General features: G+C 44.7%; 1 protein-coding gene across 2 annotated transcripts in view; it reads left to right on the top strand.

Annotated features, from left to right (window-relative positions):
* Window positions 1-437: 437 nt before the first annotated feature.
* The window catches only part of LOC147120907 (nuclear receptor-binding protein-like), an 84,996-nt gene continuing 66,023 nt past the window's right edge, over window positions 438-19,410 (top strand). The window contains exon 1 of one of the 2 annotated variants that reach the window (XM_085979395.1): window positions 438-951. In XM_085979395.1, coding sequence (XP_085835521.1) covers window positions 769-951 — 183 coding nt within the window. In that variant the 5' untranslated portion in view covers window positions 438-768. The remainder of the gene's footprint in view (window positions 952-19,410) is intronic. The other variant, XM_085979401.1, reaches the window with a different exon arrangement.

A 19,410-nucleotide genomic window follows, 5' to 3' on the forward strand; every position in this document is an offset into this window, starting at 1 on the left:
CGCACGCGCGCGGTATCATGCGTCCGGGCTCACCCTTCTGCGCACGCGCGCATTGTTTATCAGGCTGTGTGGAGGAAAGAACAAACCGCCCCCTTTTCCGAATCCCTCATTGGATGTTGTGACTGTCAATCATCTCCGGTGTGGGTGGGGGGAGATGGTTGAAATGACGTCACAAGAAAGCGGGGAGGAGACAATCCAACCAGGGGGCGGTGAATGAAACCGACGTCCCGTCCTCCCTTACGTCACCCGGCTTTGCGCGTGACATAACCGTTAGAGGAAAGTGGTGGGGGGGGGGAGGGACTGGTTCGCTGGCTTGCTCTGACGTCAACTGCCTTAACCCCCGCCTCCCTCCTTGAGTTGGAAGCTGATTGGTCTGTTGGAACGTCAGTCAGGCCCCCCACCCCCCGTGGACGGTGGGCGGGGCCGGGCCGGGCGGTTCGGTGCGAGTCAGAGCGCTCGGACGAATGGAGCGGCGGTCGCCATTAACGCGCTGAGGAAAAAACGGATCAGTCAGATCGTGGGTCTGTTTATATATTAAAAAAATTCAAGTGGAGCGGAAGGGAACTATATATATTCATCAATCTTTTAAGAAAAGAATCTCTCAAATCTATTTTTTTTTTAAATTTCAATCACTCAGCGTTGGTCTTTCTCCTCAGCCGCCTCTCAGGTTACCCCCTGGCCCGGCCCCCCGAGTGTCTGAGCAGCGAGTCCGCCTTCACTTGGCTCTCAAGGGGAAGGGGGTGTGGTGGTGGCGGGGAGGGGAGGGTAATGTCGGAAGGGGAAAAAGCGACGACGACGGTGGCGGCGGCTGCTGCTGCGGCGGCGGACAAGGCGGCGGAGGCCATGAGCGCGACGGCCGAGGTGGACGACGAGGAGGAGGAGGAGAGCGAGGACGAGAGTGAGATCCTGGAGGAGAGTCCGTGTGGTCGCTGGCAGAAGCGCCGGGAGGAGGTGAGCTTATTGAACGGGACGAGCAGTGGTGAGCTCTTTAAAGGCGACTTATCTACGCGCGCCAGCCCCCCTTTTTAATTGAAGCTTTTTAAAGCAAAACTTCCCCCGTTTTTTTTCCAGGTGGAATAAAAGCTTAATTTGAAACAAGTTTGCGCAAACTTGTGGCTTTGTTGGTGTCATGTACTTTGTTTTACATAGAAACATAGAAGATAGGAGCAGGAGTAGGCCATTCGGCCCCTCGAGCCTGCTCCGCCATTCAATGAGATCATGGCTGATCATCCAAATTCAGTACCCTGTCCCTGCCTTCTCCCCATATCCCTTGATCCCTTCTTGAATATATTTAATGAATTGGCCTCCGCTGCCTTCTGTGGTAGAGAATTCCACAGGTTCACCACTCTCTGTGTGAAGAAATTCCTCCTCATCTCTGTCCTAAATGGCTTACCCCTTATTCTTAGACTGTGACCCCTGGTTCTGGACTCCCCCGACATCGGAAACATCCTTCCTGCATCTAGTCTGTCTAATCCTGTTAGAATTTTATAAGTTTATAAGCAGGCAATAATAATAATTAAAAAATGCTGCTAATGTACAACAGGCTCCTCGGTATCCATGAAGGAAAAGGACAGGTTGATGATGCCTGGGCTGTGAAGTCTCTTGATCAGAGAAGTGTGCCGCTTGCTAAAAGGGGCAGAATGGAGCTGTGGGTGCCGCTGCTACTTCTGCTTCCCCCCTCCACCCCATTTCAGCTCCTACATTGTGAAAATACTGAGCCTCCAGTGACGATGTGTCTCAGCCCATGGAAAATCAGTTCTGGTGACACTCTTTTAGTTTTATACAGAGTGCAGCTGTTTTTTATTTAAAGCCAAGCTTTCTCTTCTGAAAATATCTAGCACTTGGTTGCCCTCCTTGGAGCAGAGCAGGCTCAGAGGAGATTTGATGGAGGTGTTTAAAATCATAAATAAAGAGAAACCGTTTCCAGTGGCTGAAGGGTCGATAACCAGAGGGGACAGATTTAAGGTGATTGGCAAAAGAACCAGAGGTGACATAAGCAAGAACATTTTACGCAACGAGTGTTTACGATTTGGCGTGCTCTGCCTGATGGAGTGGTAGATACAGATTCAAGAGTAGCCTTCAAAAGGGAATTGAATAAACACTTGGAGAAAAAATTGCAGGGATATGGGGAAAGAGCGGAGGAGTGAGTCTAACTGGGTTGCTCTTTGAAAGAGCCAGCACTGACTCAATGGGCTGAATGGCCTCCTTCTGTGCTGTACTCTTCTATGATTCCATAACTTGCGTATTAGTCTGCAAAAATTTGGAGTATAGGAGACAAATATTCTATTCCATTGAATAGCAATGCTAACTGTTTGGAGGAGGGGGGGGTGGGGAGTTTTATTTGGCTTGGATTTTGTTGATAGCGGATACCCTGGATAGAGACAGGTGCCAAACTCCCGTGATTGAAACTTGTGTTGTCGTCGTACTGGCTGCTTTGGAGCGCAGTAATAGCAAGATTTATTTCACTGCATATTATGGGAAATCAAATGTCCAGTAGTGCTCAAAGGTGATCTATCATTCCAGTTTAAAAATATATACATTTTGTAGATGTAACCCTATTTGTTATCTTTGTGCTGTTCCAATTTTGGAAATACCATGCCACAAAAGGAATGGCCCCATTTATGTTCAATATTTCACCCCTCAATAAAGGATTCATAACTTTTTCTTGTACCTCAAATTTAAATTAATCTCTAGCATGTCCGCAATCCGCACCTCACTGAATTGGGTGCGTAAGAGCATAAGAAATAGGAGCAGGAGTAGGCCATTTGGCCCCTCGAGCCTGCTCCGCCATTCAGTAAGATCATGGCTTTATGCAAGCTTTGTTTCCGAGCTGAGCTTCTGCCCCACATCTTCTGCATCGCAAAGACCGCCTACTTCCACATTTGTTACATCATCTGCATCAGCTGATCTGCTGTTGAAACCATTGTCCATGCCTCTGTCACCTCCAGTCTTGACCATTCCAATGCTTTCCTACCCAGTCTCCCGCTGATCATCACCCTGTCCTTGCTGATCTACAGTGGTTTCCGTTCCTCCAATTTAAGATTCTTGTGTTTTTATCCTTTCATGGCCTCACCCCTTCCTACCTCTAACTTCTTCCAGCCCTGCACCCTCCTCCCCCAGAACACTCTATCCCCAAACTGGTGCCAAGTCAAACGCACAGGGTTGGTCAAAGAGGTAGGGTTAAAGGAGGAGAGAGAAGTGAAGAAGTTTAGGGAGAGAATTCCAGAGCTAAGGGCTTGGACTGCTGAAGACACGGCTGCCAGTGGGAGATGCACAGGAGGCCAGAGTTGGAGTAATGTAGAGTTCTCAGAGGGTTGTAGGGCTGGAGGAGGTTACAGGGAGGGGACAATGCATGAAGGGATTTGTAGATGAGAATTTTAAATTGATAGTGTTGCAAGACTGGGAGTCACTAGGTCAGAACACCAGGGTGATAGATGAGCACAACTTGGTGTGGGTCAGCATTCGGGCAGCAGAGCTTTGCTTCAGCTGACGTTTGTGGAGGAGGGACACTGGGAGGCCAGCTTGGAGAACTTTGGAATAGTTGAATCTGGAGGTGCTAAAGACATGGATGGTAGGGCGGAGACGGGTGATGTTTCGGATGCGCAAGTAGGCAGTCTTTGTGATGGAGGGGTTATGGGGTCGGAAGCTCAGCTCGTTGTCAAATAAAATGCTGAGGTTGCAAAGAGTCAGCTTCAAACTGATAGTGGCAGGGAAGAGGCGTGGAATTGGTGACAGTACGGTGTTTGTAGCCGGGGGTGGAGATTGTGTTTCACGATGTTTAACTGGAGGAAATTGCGGCTCAGCCAGGCCTGGCTGTTGGACAAGCAGACTGACAATGCTAAGGGTCCAGAGGCGTTGGAGAGGTGAAGCTGGATGTCATCAGCATATGTGTGGAACCAGACCCCCCTGTTCGGATGTTGTCATTGAGCTGAAGCTTGTAGATGATGAAGAGGAGGGGACCAAGGCGAGATCTGTGGGTGACTACAGAGTGAATGGTGTGTGGTGGGAAGAGAAGCCATTGATGGAAATGCTCTGGCTATGATTGGATAGGTAATGGTGGAGATGTGCTTTTTCGTTGCTGAACAATGGAGGAGTGGCGTTTAAGGAGGTTAGTGTAGTTAGCTGCGTCAAAGGCTGCAGAGAAGGACGCAGAGGATGTCATTTGTGACTTTGATTAGTGCTCTTTCAGTGTTGTGGTCGGGGCAGAAAATTAATTGGAGAGATTCAACTGTGAAGTTGCGGGAAAGATGGGCACAAATTGGAGAGGCAAGTTCAAGAATCTTTGAGGGAAGGAATTTTGCAAGGCCAGAGGAGTGGAGTGTTTTTTTTTTGAGGAAGGGGTGAAAATGGTAGTGTTGCAAGGGGGACAGCACCTCGGGAGAAGGAACCATTTACAATTTAAGCCAGTATTAGGGCCAAGAAAGGAAATTGGGTGGGAACGAGGTCAACGGCGCAGACAGTGGGCAGGATGGACAGGATGCACTCAGATGGCCTGAGATGAGATGAAATAAGTTTAACCATATAAATAAAGTATCTTGGAGCAGCAAAACTAGTTTCATTAATGTCACTTCCATGAAATTAAATATGATTACATGCTGAGGGAATATCTGTGGTCGAAATCCATTTTTCACTTCCTTTCTCCCAATCCTTTTGTTTTACAACATAATGCTTGCTGTGAAATGAATGCACAAGCAGCACTAATGGAATTAGCAAGGGAGAAGTTGCAATCTGTTTTCTCTCCGACTGTTTATGACCAAGCTAAGATTTGTTTGTGTCATGCACATCAGTGTTTTCCAGCTTTGTCTTTAGAGTTGTGGAAGCCGGATGAGGACAGGATCTGTCTGATGGTCAAGCAGATGAATAGTATGATCTGCCTGCAGCTGAATAACTTGCCTACACCAGACTGACCTTCACGTATGAACCCATACACTTGGACTAGATGGCAGAGGGTGCCAGCCAGGCATCTTGGTCACATAACAGAAAACGCTGGAGAAACTCAGCAGGTCAGGCAGCATCTGTGGAGAGAGAAACAGCGTTAACGTTTCAGGTCGAAACCCTTCGTCAGAACTGGAAAAAGCAGGAAATGGAACAGGTTTTTAAGCAAGTTTAGAGGCTGGGAAAGGGGGGAGGGGAGGAAAGAACAAAAGGGAAGGTCAGTGATAGTGTGGAAGGCAGGAGAAGTAAAGAGGCATTAAGAGATATTCAAGGCGAGAGGAGATGGTAATGGGACAGGTTAAAAAACAGGATGGCTCTGGATGGAGTGTGAATTGTGCTGGCAGAATGAAAGACAGCTGCCATGTGGGGGAAAAAAGCACAAATAAAAAGTGAGGATAAAAAAATGTGATGGGGCCGGGGTTATGATTTGAAATTGTTGAACTCGATGTTGAGTCCAGAGGGCTGTAAAGTGCCTAATCGAAAGATGAGGTGCTGTTCCTCGAGTTTACGCTGAGCTTCCGTGGAACAAAGCAAGAGGCCGCGGACAGTGAGGTCCGAGTGGGAATGGAGCGATGAATTAAAGTGACAGGCGTCCGGAAGCTTGGGGTCCCCCTTACGGACTGAACGGAGGTGTTCCGCAAAACGGTCACCCAATCTGCGTTTGGTCTCCCCAATGTAGAGGAGACCACATCGTGCAGGGTGACCCCGAGCTTCCGGTGGCCTGTCACTTTAATTCACCGCTCCATTCCCACTCAGACCTCACCGTCCTCGGCCTCTAGCATTGTTCCACGGAAGCTCAGCGTAAGCTCGAGGAACAGCACCTCATCTTCCGATTAGGCACTTTACAGACCTCTGGACTCAACATAGAGTTCAACTATTTCAGATCATAACCTCGGCCCCTATCATTTTTTATCCACACTTTTTGTTTGTGTTTTCTTCCCTCCCACATGGCAGCTGTCCTTCATTCTGCCAGCACAATTCACACCTCATCTAGAGCCATCCTTTGTTTCTTAACCTGTCCCATTACCATCTCCTCTTGCCCTGACTATCTCTTAATGCCTCTTTACTTCTCCTGCCTTCCATCCTATCACAGACCTTCCCTTTTGTTCTTTCATCCCCCTCCCCCATTTCCCAGCCCCTAAACTTGCTTTAAAATCTGTTCCATTTCCTGCTTTTATCCAGTTCTGACAAAGGGTCATTGACCTGAAACGTTGACTGTTTCTCCACGGATGCTGCCTGGCCTGCTGAATTTTTCCAGCGTTTTCTGTTGTTATTTCAGATTTCCAGCATCCGCAGTATTTTGCTATTGTATCTTGGTCACATATCCTCGCTTTTCAAACAAGAAATCTGTTTCTTTTGCCTCTCTGCCATATAAAGTAGAGGGTTGGAAAGATATTTTTGAAGTTTGTGTGCAACATACTGCCCGTACTCTGTCAGCCTTAACATTGGACAGGTCTACAGTCAACAGACTGCAATGGCACTTTGACACTAGGGAGCTCGTATTTGGAATGAGATCAATAACCCGCAGCAAATTGGCTTGTGTTCTTAAGGTGTAAGGCAAGGCATTCCTGTGAATGTTGCCCGTCTGTGGTGAAATCTTGTTCCTTATATCACACGTGAAGGAGTAGCTAATTTCTGACTTAAGCGCGGAGGTAAGTTTAGGAGGCACTTCTTATCCAAGGTGCAGCCCCATTTTTTTTTAAGGGGAAAAAAAATGCACTCATTTTTAAAAATCTGTTTCCTTACCTGCAGGGAGATGCACCAGATCAGATCTCCCTGCTAGCTAGGTCGCTCCATTGATCTCTCAGGCTGAGTGCGGTCTTGGGATGATTACATCAAAAACCTGGGCCGTAACTTCCATCCAGCCAGAGAGCTGATCTGGGGCCATGAGACCCAGGGAAAGGCTGCTGTCAGTTTACCATCTTCAAGTTTTTAATGGGTTTACAGAAAGCGTGACTCTCTAACACACTTTTATCCATTTTACTGAAATATAGCTCAGTAAAAATCCGACTGCTGAGCAACCTAAAAATATTTGACTAATGCTAAAGTCTGTAGCCAACAACGTGTGTTTATATAGTGCCTAATCTGGGAATTTATGAACACGGCTGGACAAATGTTAGGATGGGTCGCAAGGGCATTTAACTGTGAGATCGAACCAATTTTAATCACTGGTGGAATATTGTTTGTGTTGGGTAGCAAAAACGTGTATGCTTTGGAGTGGGTTCCGAGAACAGCAAAGTAGATGCAGGTTTCACCACAGTTTCATCAGATAATCTCAGCTGGGGTGCAAAGTTCTTGTCAATTTTCTCTCCTTTACTGCTGACGCACGCTCTAATGTGTGCCAGCAGCCTGCTCATCCTTCATGCTTCAGTCTGGGTACTGAGTATAGATGGGCTATTTCATGGGGGGGGCCATCACAGCCAACCCTGATCTTGTGCTCACTCAACGTCTGCATTTGTGCACCTTCCAGTAGGTGTCCTCTGATATCAATTATTGAGAACCTGGGCTAATTTTTCATTTTTCCTTCTTCCTTCAAAGACCGACGACAACTCTAGTGTACTAGTTGCTGCTCCAGCTAAGATCATTTAACGCCCAGTTCAATACAAGACTAGGAGCGACACCTGGTCTGTATGGCTTTGCGATACACTGCCATCAGTAGGATTTAAGTTGTTAGAGGCAAAAATAATGCTTTCATTTTCTTGGCCTAATCCAGTGTTCTACTGAGCGTGTCAATTCACCGTCTCTAGATTCATTACTGTGCAGTCCTTTTGGCTGATCTTGAATTGCCAATTTTAAAATTTGGTTTTGGTGATTCTACCTTTTTGTAAAAAAAAAAAAAATTCAAAGGCGTCATATGTTTGAGTGCCAATGCACCCTGTCCTTTTATTGTGATGGAAGGAAGAAACGTCCTCAATAGCTGTTTGACTTGTGTGGAGTCCTTTACGTTAAAGGAGCTATGCTACTTTGCCTCACACTTCAGCTGGCTGATGTTCAGAGAGGGTATAAACAACATTAAAAATTATACCAGACTTTTCCTAATACTGCCAGGATAACCAGACTGTGTCACTGTGCACTCAGTATATTGGCATTGTAAACTTAAAGTTTATAAATTCAAGTCGGAAAATACCAAAGATGAGCATTCCAGCAAGTCCTTCAGTTTCAGGAGATTCAATCTAAGACTGACTCTTTAGATGAATTCAATTTGTTCTGAAGTAGTTACATTGTTTAAGAGCAACGAGGGCAGTTTATGTATTCTGTGTGATCATCCGATTAGTTTGTGAGATGCAATAGTAAGTGGAATTTACATTGTGTATTTAATGTTTACCTAAGCTGTAGAGGTTCAATTTTCTTTGCAAAAGTTTTCGTTGCGCACAATGCAGGTTGTCTTTTTTTTTATCAAGTAGTCATGTGTCCAAAACTAACCACTTCCTCCTGCTGCTTAATCTCGGTGGAAATCTTTGCGCAGTCAGTGCTTATTTTTGTTTGAGATCTGGCGGACTGAGTGCATTGAACAGATCCGTGTCTTTAAGCGAATGTCAGTTTGCAGTAATGCCTCATTCGGTTTATTTAAAGTTGTTTTCTACCTCTTTCCTTCCCTCTTCCCCTGCAATCCCAGTTTGTACAGAGGCTAGTGTGCAAGAAGTGAAGTTAGCTTACATTGGAAATGCCTGTAGTATTCTAGGCAGTAGAGAAGAACAACTTTCATTGATTAATACTGGAGGTATTCAATACCTTGTAGTATGGACTTCGTGTTCTCTCCTGGGAATGCGAGGACTGGTTTCAAAAATGAAATCCCATGCATTCCTTTTTGGAATTTGGTTGACTGGTGTGGTTATACAGCACTTCTAACTCAGTTGCCTGAATGTATCCTTTATTCAACTTTGCCCACCCAAAGAATACATAGAAACATAGAAGATAGGAGCAGGAGTAGGCCATTCGGCCCCTCAAGCCTGCTCCGCCATTCAATGAGATCATGGCTGAGCATCCAAATTCAGTACCCTGTCCCTGCCTTCTCCCCATATCCCTTGATCCCTTTAGCCTCAAGAAATATATGCAACTCTTTCTTGAATATATTTAATGAACTGGCCTCCACTGCCCTCTGTGGCAGAGAATTCCACAGGTTCACCACTCTCTGGGTGAAGAAATTCCTCCTCATTTCAGTCCTAAATGGCTTACCCCTTATCCTTAGACTATGACCCTTGGTTCTGGACTCCCCGGCCATCGGGAACATCCTTCCTGCATCTAGTCTGTCCAGACCTGACAAAATTTTATAGGTTTCGATGAGATCCCCTCTCATTCTTCTAAACTCCAGCGAGTACAAGCCCAATCGACACAATCTCTCCTCATACGTCATTCCTGCCATCCCAGGTATCAGCCTGGTGAATGTTCGCTGCACTCCTTCCATGGCAAGAACGTCCTTCCTCAGGTAAAGTGACCAAAACTGCACACAATACTCAAGGTGCGGTCTCACCAAGGCCCTGTACAACTGTAGCAAGACATCCTTGTTCCTTTACTTGAACCCTCTTGCTACGAAGACCAACATACCATTTGCCTTCTTAACCGCCTGCTGCACCTGCATGCTTACCTTCAGCGACTGGTGCACAATAACACCCAGGTCTCTCTGCACTTCCCCTTCTCCCAATCTATTGCCATTCAAATAATCTGCCTTCCTGTTTTTGCCACCAAAGTGGATAACCTCACATTTATCCACATTATAGTGCATTTGCCATGTTTCTGCCCAATCACCCAACCTGTCCAAATCTTACTGGAGTTTCACGACATCCTCCTCACAGCTTACCCTCCCACCCAGCTTTGTGTCGTCTGCAAATTTGGAGATATTACATCCAATTCCCTCATCCAGATCATTAATATATATTGTGAACAGCTGGGGTCCTAGGACCGATCCTTGCGGTACCCCACTAGTCACTGCCTGCCACTCGGAAAACGACCCGTTTATTCGAACTTTTTGCTTTCTGTCCGCCAACCAGTTCTCTATCCATGTCAGTACCTTGCCCCCAATCCCATGTGCCTTAATTTTGCACGCTAATCTCTTATGTGGGACTTTATCGAAAGCCTTCTGAAAGTCCAAATACACCACATCCATTTTGCAAAATTATGTCTTGTATCCATCTTGATGCGTTAAATCCAACTTATTTTCTACATGGTTACCACTCTTGGCTTAATTCTATTATGTCTTACTAGCACATGACTAAAACATGATATTTGATTGGGCAAGAGGGTGATCGCGCTCATCACAGCCATGTACCACACTAGGGTTTTTGGTTTTTCATTGCAGAGGGTTCATGAAATTATTTGGCAGAATGTTATCTCCTTATTTATTTTAAAGAGGTTAATTATATTTCTTATTCAAAGTTTGCTTCAGTTATACAGGGCATTGGTGAGACCACATCTGGAGTACTGTGTACAGTATTGGTCTCCTTATTTAAGGAAGGATGTAAATGCGTTGGAAGCAGCTCAGAGAAGGTTTACTAGACTAATACCTGGAATGGGCGGGTTGCCTTATGAGGAAAGTTTGGACAGGCTAGGCTTGTATCCGCTGGAGTTTAGATTGAAACATACAAGATCCTGAGGGGTCTTGACGGTGGATGTGGAGAGGATGTTTCCTCTTGTGGGAGAATCTAGGACTAGGGGTCACTGTTTAAAAATAAGGGGTCGCCCATTTAAGACAGAGATGAGGAGAATTTTTTTTCTCTGAGGGTCGAGAGTCTTTGGAGCTCTCCCTCAGAGGGTGGTGGAAGCAGAGTGAATATTTTTAAGGCAGAGGTAGATAGATTCTTGGTGAGCAAGGGGTGAAAGGTTATTGGGGGTAGGTGGGAATGTGGAGTAATCAGATCAGCCATAATCTTATTGAATGGCGGAGCAGGCTCGAGGGGCTGAGTGGCCTACCCCTGCTCCTAATTCGTATGTACATTCTTTTCAGTGTAGAATTACGGCTTTTGGGGATTTCTAATACTACAAAATGATGCAGAATTCTGTATGAAAATAAAGATAGTGAGTGGATAATTGGTGCCTAACCATGATTCGAATCATAAGGGGAGGTCGGCACCTGTTTTCTAATTAGGTGTTAATTGCCAGCACAGGTCAATGTATTGGGCAGAATTTTGTCTGCTCCGTCTCTTCTTGTGCCCTACTTCTCTCTCCCTCAGTCATATGGAAACCTACAAATGCGATACTTTAAGCAAACCTGGTTTACCATCTCTGTTTACCTTGTTACTGTGAAATGATGCAGGATAGGGGTAACGTCTTTAATTGAAAGAATAATGGATACAATTATCTAGACATGGTAAAGATTGAAACAGCGATACCTTACAGGTATTTATTGTGTATGTATCATTTTTTATATATCTCTGATATTAAAGCACTGTCTTAAAATGGTCAGCCGTGGCACTGTTTCAAAAGAGCAGGGGCATTATCCCTGGTGTTGTGGCCAATATTTATCCCTCAATCAACATCACTAAAAACAGATTATCTTGTCATTATCATTGCTGTTTGTGGGACCTTGCTGTGCACTTCAAAAGTACTTCGCTGGCTGTAAAGAGCTTTGAGATGTCCTGAGGTTGTGAAAGGCGCTATATAAATGCAAGCCTTTCTTTAAAATTGCCCTTTAGTATCTTTTACATTTTTACTTCACATTGCTTTCATTTAGTTTTGTCATGCCAGTTGTGGGTTTCTGTGCTGATCGTCATTTCCAGTGGGCTTCACATTGATCCATGATGCTATTGTTTGTCCAGAATGTAGCACTTCATCACTCCTTTAACTTTATCCGGCAGTATTGTGCAGGGATTGGATGCAGCAGTGATTTTTGTGCACTGAGTTCTCACCCCTCGAGGGCCTCGTTTTGAACCCAGTCTATATTAATGAGATGAAAGTCTTTGCGACTAGCTGCAAGGCTCATACGTAAAATTAGTTTGAGCAGCCTGATGCTAAATTCATAGTGAGCACAGCTGCACCACATAAAAGTGGTCACAACCGGCTGCAAATCCTCACTCTGAAAGACGATACAGATGGCTGTTGTTTAAAAATGGGAAAAAAAAGTATATTGGTGTGAACTGTTGGTGTTAAGGGTGCTGACGAAACAGCATCACTAATTAAAAATGGCCAAAACAAATAATAATTGTCCATAACAGTAAATAATAACAGTCCAAAGATGTGCGGGTTAGGTTGATTAGCTGTGATAAATTGACCCTTAGTGTTAGGGGGATTAAATACATGGGGTTACGGGGATCGGGTGGGATATGTGTCGGTGCAGGCTCGATGGGCCGAAATGGCCTCTATCTGCACTGTGGGGTTTCTGTGATCTGTGATTTCTGTGAATAATAAATCCTGATTTCGATAAGGTCCCGCATAAGAGATTAGCGTGTAAAGTTAAGGCACGTGGGATTGGGGGCAAGGTACTGACTTGGATAGAGAACTGGTTGGCAGACAGGAAGCAAAGAGTTGGAATAAACGGCTCTTTTTCCAAGTGGCAGGCAGTGACTAGTGGGGTACCGCAGGGATCGGTCCTAGGACCCCAGCTATTCACAATATATATAAATGATCTAGACGAGGGAACTAGATGTAATATCTCCAAGTTTGCAAATGAGACAAAGCTGCGTGGGCGTGTGTGCTGTGAGGAGGATGCCGAGAAACTCCAGTATGATTTGGACAGGTTGGGTGATTGGGCAGAAGCATGGCAGATGCAGTATAATGTGGATAAATGCGAGGTTATCCAATTTGATGGTTAAAAACAGGAAGGCAGATTATTATCTGAACGGCAATAGATTGGGAGAAGGAAGTGCAACGAGACCTGGGTGTCCTTGTGCATCAGTCGCTGAAGGTAAGCATGCAGGTGCAGCAGGTGGCTAAGAAGGCAAATGGGTTCGAGTACAGGAACAAGGATGTCTTGCTGTAGTTGTACAGGGCCTTGGTGAGACCACACCTTGAGTATTGTGTGTAGTTTTGGTCGCCTTATCTGAGGAAGGATGTTCTTGCCATGGAGGGAGTGCAGCGAAGATTCACCAGACTGATACCTGGGATGGCAGGAATGACGTATGAGGAGAGATTGGGCAGATTGGGCTTATACTCGCTGGAGTTTAGAAGAATGAGAGGGGATCTCATTGAAACTTATAAAATTCGAACAGGACTAGACAGACTAGATGCAGGAAGAATGTTCCCGATGGCGGGGGAGTCCAGAACCAGGGGTCACAGTCTAAGGATAAGGGGTAAGCCATTTAGGACAGAGATGAGGAGGAATTTCTTCACCCAGAGAGTGGTGAACCTGTGGAATTCTCTACCACAGAAGGCAGTTGAAGCCAATTCATTAAATATACTCAAGAAGGAGTTAGATATATTTCTTAAGGCTAAAGGGATCAAGGGATATGGGGAGAAAGCAGGGACAGGGTACTGAATTTGGATGATCAGCCATGATCTCATTGAATGGCGGAGCAGGCTTGAGGGGCCGAATGGCCTACTCCTGCTCCTATCTTCTTCTATGTTTCTATGTGCTGAAGTACAATTCTATAGAGGCTGAACACCCTCCCATAACTTGCTCAAGTACCCATTCTTCCTGTGTGCACTTAAACAGTGAGTGACTGCAGGTGATTCAACCACGGGAGTGTCAGGGCCAAGCTTCTGCATAACGTCTACACGGTGCTTTCTAGCAGATCACTGGATAGTGATCAGGAACAGGTTTGCTTATGATCTCTTTCCCCGCCCCCCCCACTCTGCATACGCACAGTTTTAAAAAGTTTGTGCTGTATAGTTTGGGGGACAGTATGGTTCATTGGTTTATCAATATATACTGTCCTGCAGTAGGAAGTGAGCTTGTCTATGGTTCCTGCTGCACTAGTAGAAAGAGGTACAGAGCAGATGCTGGAATATTTTTGTATGAAAGTATTGGGAAAAATCAATAATTCATAACATAACCTCTACGCTTTTTAGAGAAAAAAGAAAGACTTACGCCTTTCAAAACCTCAGGACGTCCAAAAGCGCTTTACTGCCAATGAAGTACTTTTGAAGTGTAATCATTGTTGTAATGTAGGAAACGCTACATCCAATTTGCAAAAAGCAATGTAATAATGACCAGATAATCCGTTTTAGTGATGTTGATTGAGGGATAAATATTGGCCCGGACACCGGGGAGAACTCCTCTTCTTCGAAATAGTGCCATGCAATGTTCCCCTTAATTTGGGTGCACGGTCCCTTTAACAGACTGCGCGGCTCATTCAAAATTTTGCGCGTGCGTGAAATATCCCATTGAAAAGCCAGTGATTGGCCTGCACGTGACCTCCAGACTGGCCAGCTTAACTCGAACATTGGTGCCATGGGTTCTTTTACGTCCACCTGAGAGAGCAGACAGGGCCTTAGCTTAAAGTCTTAGCCGAAAGACAGCACCTCCAACAGTGCAGCACTCCCTTGGTACTGCACTGGAGCGTCAGCCTAGATTTTTGTGCTGTAGTCTCTGGAGTAGGACTTGAACCCACAACCTTCTGACTCCGAGGCAAGGGTGCTACCCACTGAGCCATGGCTAACATTAGAGCAGTCTGCTTGTGTGCATTTGGTGGGGGAAAAAAACTTTGTATAAAAACAACTTGGTAAAATTTGCAGATTTTGTAAACATCATAAAGGTGCAAACTTTCCAAAATTACAGTAAGATCAGTTTTTTTCAGCTAAAAGGAGTTGGTGAGCAGTTCTCAACCCTTCCACAATACATTGCTGTGATTCGTTTATTGCTGTGCGAGTTCTTTCATCAGATTAACTCATTGCTGCGTGGGTTTTCAGGGAGTGGATGTGGTAAGTGGGTCACTAGGTTAGAATGAAGTAAGTACAAGAATGCTACAAAAGGATTGCGTATCTATGCACATGACTGGTGGGGGAGGGTGCATTTCATTCAACAGCGATTTTAATTGCCGGGAGCTGTGCATGTCATATGTTTGGCATTTCTTTTTGCCGGCAGCTAATAATGGAGGAGGGGTACATAAGACTGCTAGACAACTGGCATCTAGAGACTAAAATCTGAATATCTGAAGTGGTGAGCAACACAGTAACTATGGAAGTTTAAGGAGAACAGATCCTCTATTTCTCTAAACTTTATCGCAACTTGAGCAAACTGATAAGTGTGGCCTAAGCCTTGCAACCCAAACAAAGATTGGGAAATCTGAAATAAAAGCAGCAAATGATGGAAATGTGTGTTCCAGGTGGAGATGCTGCATTAAAATAGTTAGTTAGGCAGCAGAGACCCACTGTCGGACTGACCAAGACACACAAGCGGGTGGGTTAGGGAGATAATGGCAGAATGTAAATATGCTAATTTTACAAAGAGGCAACGAATACATTTACTAAGGGAGCAATTTGATCTTGCAGTGGTGGAAAGGAGTGAAAAGTGTTTGGTTTCTTGTGTAAAGGACATCAGTTGGGTGGTGAAAAGTCAATAGAAAGACAAAGGGTGAATAAAATGACTCCCAAATGGAATGAATGCAATGGAATGGGAGAATCGGGCAGAGAGCTAACGTCAGAAGTTGCTAAAATCAACTTGTTATCTATTGCCAAACCCAGTGGCACTGAAACGGATTGTGGCACTTGTCTGTTGCCGTTCCACCAAGATCAGCTAACTTTGCATTGACTAAGCATCAAATGTTAGGCCATCCGGTCTGTATGGTTCAAGTACTCACTGAGCTAAGAGCCATGGGACGTTTTACTACGTTAGAGGCGCTATGTAAATACAGGTTGTTCAGCCAAGAGGTGACTCTCTTGGTTTTTATTTTTGTCCCCGAGATGAGGGAGAAGAGGAAAGATGTTTTGAGACTTGATTTTTCTATTTTCAAAGTGCTACTGTAATGGTATTGAAATTGCAGTCTATACATATATTGATTGCAAAGCTTTTAGATTCTAGCGGGTGCCTTTTTGGTCATCAGATGAGCAAGTAATGACCGGATGCTCTTTAAACTGGAGGTAGCACTTTTAAATAACAGATCTATTGTGCAACCAACTCTTCTGAATTGCTCGCTGTTGAGTTTTATTTCAAATCATTTTCTTATGTTGACCACACTGGTAGAAGGGAGGAAGTTCATCACCGCTAAATATGGACACACGATCCAGCTCTGATCTTTTAACACAATCCAAGGTCTATGGATATGTACCAGAGCATTAATGGAGAATGTGAGGCCTGTACAATTTTTTTTAAATGAAGTTCATGCTAAGACATGGAGGGAGTGCAGCGAAGATTCACCAGACTGATACCTGGGGTGGCAGGAATGACGTATGAGGAGAGATTGGGTCGATTGGGCTTATACTCGCTGGAGTTTAGAAGAATGAGAGGGGATTAGGGTTGCAAAATTCTGGGAATTTTTAAAAGAGGAAACTTTCCATGGGAATTTATGGGAATTTTGAGTTTTTTTGCACACTGATGGTTTTTGTCTCTGACCCTTATATTATCTTTGTCGTCAAAATAGACATACTGTTCCATACAAATAAAAACAGGCTTTCAAAACTTTATTTAGGTTATAATTTTGAACTTTATTGAACCCCCACAAAAAAGACCCATCTAAAATAAAATAAAAAGAGCATCAGCTTATTTAGCCTGTAATTTGTCCTTATTTTGTCCCTTTGAGTCTTCTACTCATGAGTCTTCTGAGTCTTCTACTCCGCATTGCTCCTCCTGATTCTCTGACTCTGGCTCTGACGTGTCCATTTCCTCCTCTGTCAGTGTCTAGCTGTGTGGTGGACACTTCTGTATCTGGCTCAATAAGTTGTAGGTTCGCCCGGATAGCCACCAGTTTCTCCACTCTTTTGTTAGTCAGCCTGTTGCGCACCTTTGTATGCGAATTCCCAAAAAGTGACCAGTTTCGTTCAGAGGCCGCTGATGAAGGTGGGATTTGGAGTATCACCGATGCAATAGGTGACAGGGCCTCAGATGCACAAAGTCCCTTCCACCAGGTATGTGCACTGATATGCTTGCATGATTCCCATATCCCATCCCCATTCCAAAGACCTTGCTTGGTAGCGAACTTTGCCAGACTTCCCAGAACTTTGCCCACATCCAGATTGCGATGGTGTGAGAGGGTAGAAATCGCACTGAGCGCTGTTGATCTGTTCTCCAGAAAGTATTGGTCTCCCAACATGCTTTGGGTCCAGCATGTATGCTGCAGCATGAATCGGCTTGACACAAAATTCTTGACGCATCTGTATGAATTGAACAATTGCCTTCTCCTCTGCTTTGAGCAGCAGGGATGTGGGTAGGGCAATGCTGATTTGTTCTTTTAAATCAGTAAAAAGCCTGAGAACATCTGACAAGACAGCGTCATCTCCTTCAATCTGAGCAATTGCAGATGCTACTGGTGAGAGTAGTTTAAAGCTGCTAACCACTCTCTCCCAAAACACATCATCCAGCAGTATTTTCTTGATGGTGGTTTCCATATCCCCAGACTGGGATATTGCCATTTCTTGCAGCGACTCCTTACCCTCCAGAAGGCTGTTGTACATTATGACAACACCACCCCATCTAGTGTTGTTGGGCAGCTTCAGTGTGGTGTTCTTGTTCTTTGTCATTTGCTTGGAGTTGTAGGTTGCTGCAACTACCTGTTTTCCCCTGACATACTTAACAACTTGCTTGGCTCTCTTGTACAGTGCTTCCATGGTTCTCAAACCCATGATGTCCTTGAGGAGCAGGTTAAGCCCATGAGCTGCGCACCCAATAGATGTAATATGAGGGTAGGCCTCCTCCACTTGAGCCCAAGCAGCCTTCATATTCGCAGCATTGTCAGTAACTACTGCAAAGACCTTTTGTGATCGTTGATGACCGCTTTCAGCTCATCAGCAATGTATGTGCCTGTGTGTCTGTTGTCCTTCGTGTCTGTGCTCTTGAAGAACACTGGGAGAGGAGTGGAGACAATGTAGTTTATGATGCCCTCCCCTCGTACATTTGACCACCCATCTGAGATAACTGCACCACAGTCTGCCATCGTTATCGTTTCTTTGAGCTTTCCTTGGACTCTGTTATACTCAGCCTCCAGCAAATAAGTAGACAAAGCATGTCTGGTGGGAGGACAGTATGCAGGGCAAATAACATTGAAAAATCTCTTCCAGTACACATTGGCTGTGAGCATGAGGGGTGAGCCTGTTGCATATACAGCTCGAGCAAGGCACTCATCTGCATTCTTCTGGCTATGGTTATCCATTGTATCAAAGAACCTTCCAAGTGGGCCAGGAGTTGCTGATGATAAGGAGCCTGATGCTGAATGAGAACCATCATCTTCTTGAATGGAAGCAGAGGAACTCTGGGCTGACTGCTGTGAGCTTTGAGTGAAGTTGTTGCATGTGGATAAATGCTGCTGCATCTTTGTGGCATTCTTTACATATGGCTTTCTACAGTGTTTGCACATGTACACAGTCTTTCCATCTTTAATGCCTGGGGTAAAATGCTTCCACACATCCGACGGTAAACGTGGCATTGTTCTATGCAGAGAAATAAAAGGCATTCATCTCTGTGTCGAACTGCGGTCGATCAGCACGATTGCAACAGGGTGAGTACATTTTTGCTGATGCTCCATGTGATGGAAGCATGACCTGTACACACACGACGCTACATCACCAATAGTGTATTATTTTGTATATTTTAAATTGAAGGACAACAGAGTTCAACAAGTAACTGGTTTATTTGGTATAAAATTTGATTTACTTACTGCATCATCACAACATCAGCAGAAAACAAAATGACTTCCCTCAGGACCCCTAACCTGGATCTTAAAAAAACTATAGCAGTCTTACAGATGCCTGCAGGCCAATCACAATTTGATATGCAAATATTACAAATAGAGGGAGCTAATCGCTCATCCACTCATCCAACTAATCAGGACACATTTGTTCACAGTCACACACAAAACTTGTAATTATTAAAACAAGCCAAGTAAGAAGATAAACATATATTGATTAAGAAATTCCTTAATAATTAAGATTCCATCTCTGTTAGTAATTTTAAGAGAGGACCTGTGGGGGGGAAAAAAAGAAATACAAAAAAAACAATATTATGCTAGCATGTGCTTTTTTGGGCAAAATTCCCAAGCTAAACTTCCCATGGAAAATTTCCGGAAATTTACTGGAAACTTTCCACCCCTTTGCAACCCTAGAGGGGATCTCATTGAAACTTATAAAATTCTAACAGGGCTGGCCAGACTAGATGCAGGAAGGATGTTCCTGATGGCCGGGGAGTCCAGAACCAGGGGTCACAATCTAAGGATAAGGGGTAAGCCATTTAGGACTGAGATGAGGAGGAATTTCTTCTACCCAGAGAGTGGTGAACCTGTGGAATTCTCTACCACAGAAGGCAGTAGAGGCCAATTCATTAAATATATTCAAGAAGGAGTTAGATATACTTCTTAAGGCTGAAGGGATCAAGGGATATGGGGAGAAAGCAGGGACAGGGTACTGAATTTGGATGATCAGCCATGATCTCATTGAATGGCGGAGTAGGCTCGAGGG

The sequence above is a fragment of the Somniosus microcephalus genome, chromosome 3 (genome assembly GCF_052327205.1).
Source record: "Somniosus microcephalus isolate GS21.2 chromosome 3, FLI_Smic_1.0, whole genome shotgun sequence".
In the NCBI taxonomy this organism is placed as follows: Eukaryota; Metazoa; Chordata; class Chondrichthyes; order Squaliformes; family Somniosidae; genus Somniosus; species Somniosus microcephalus.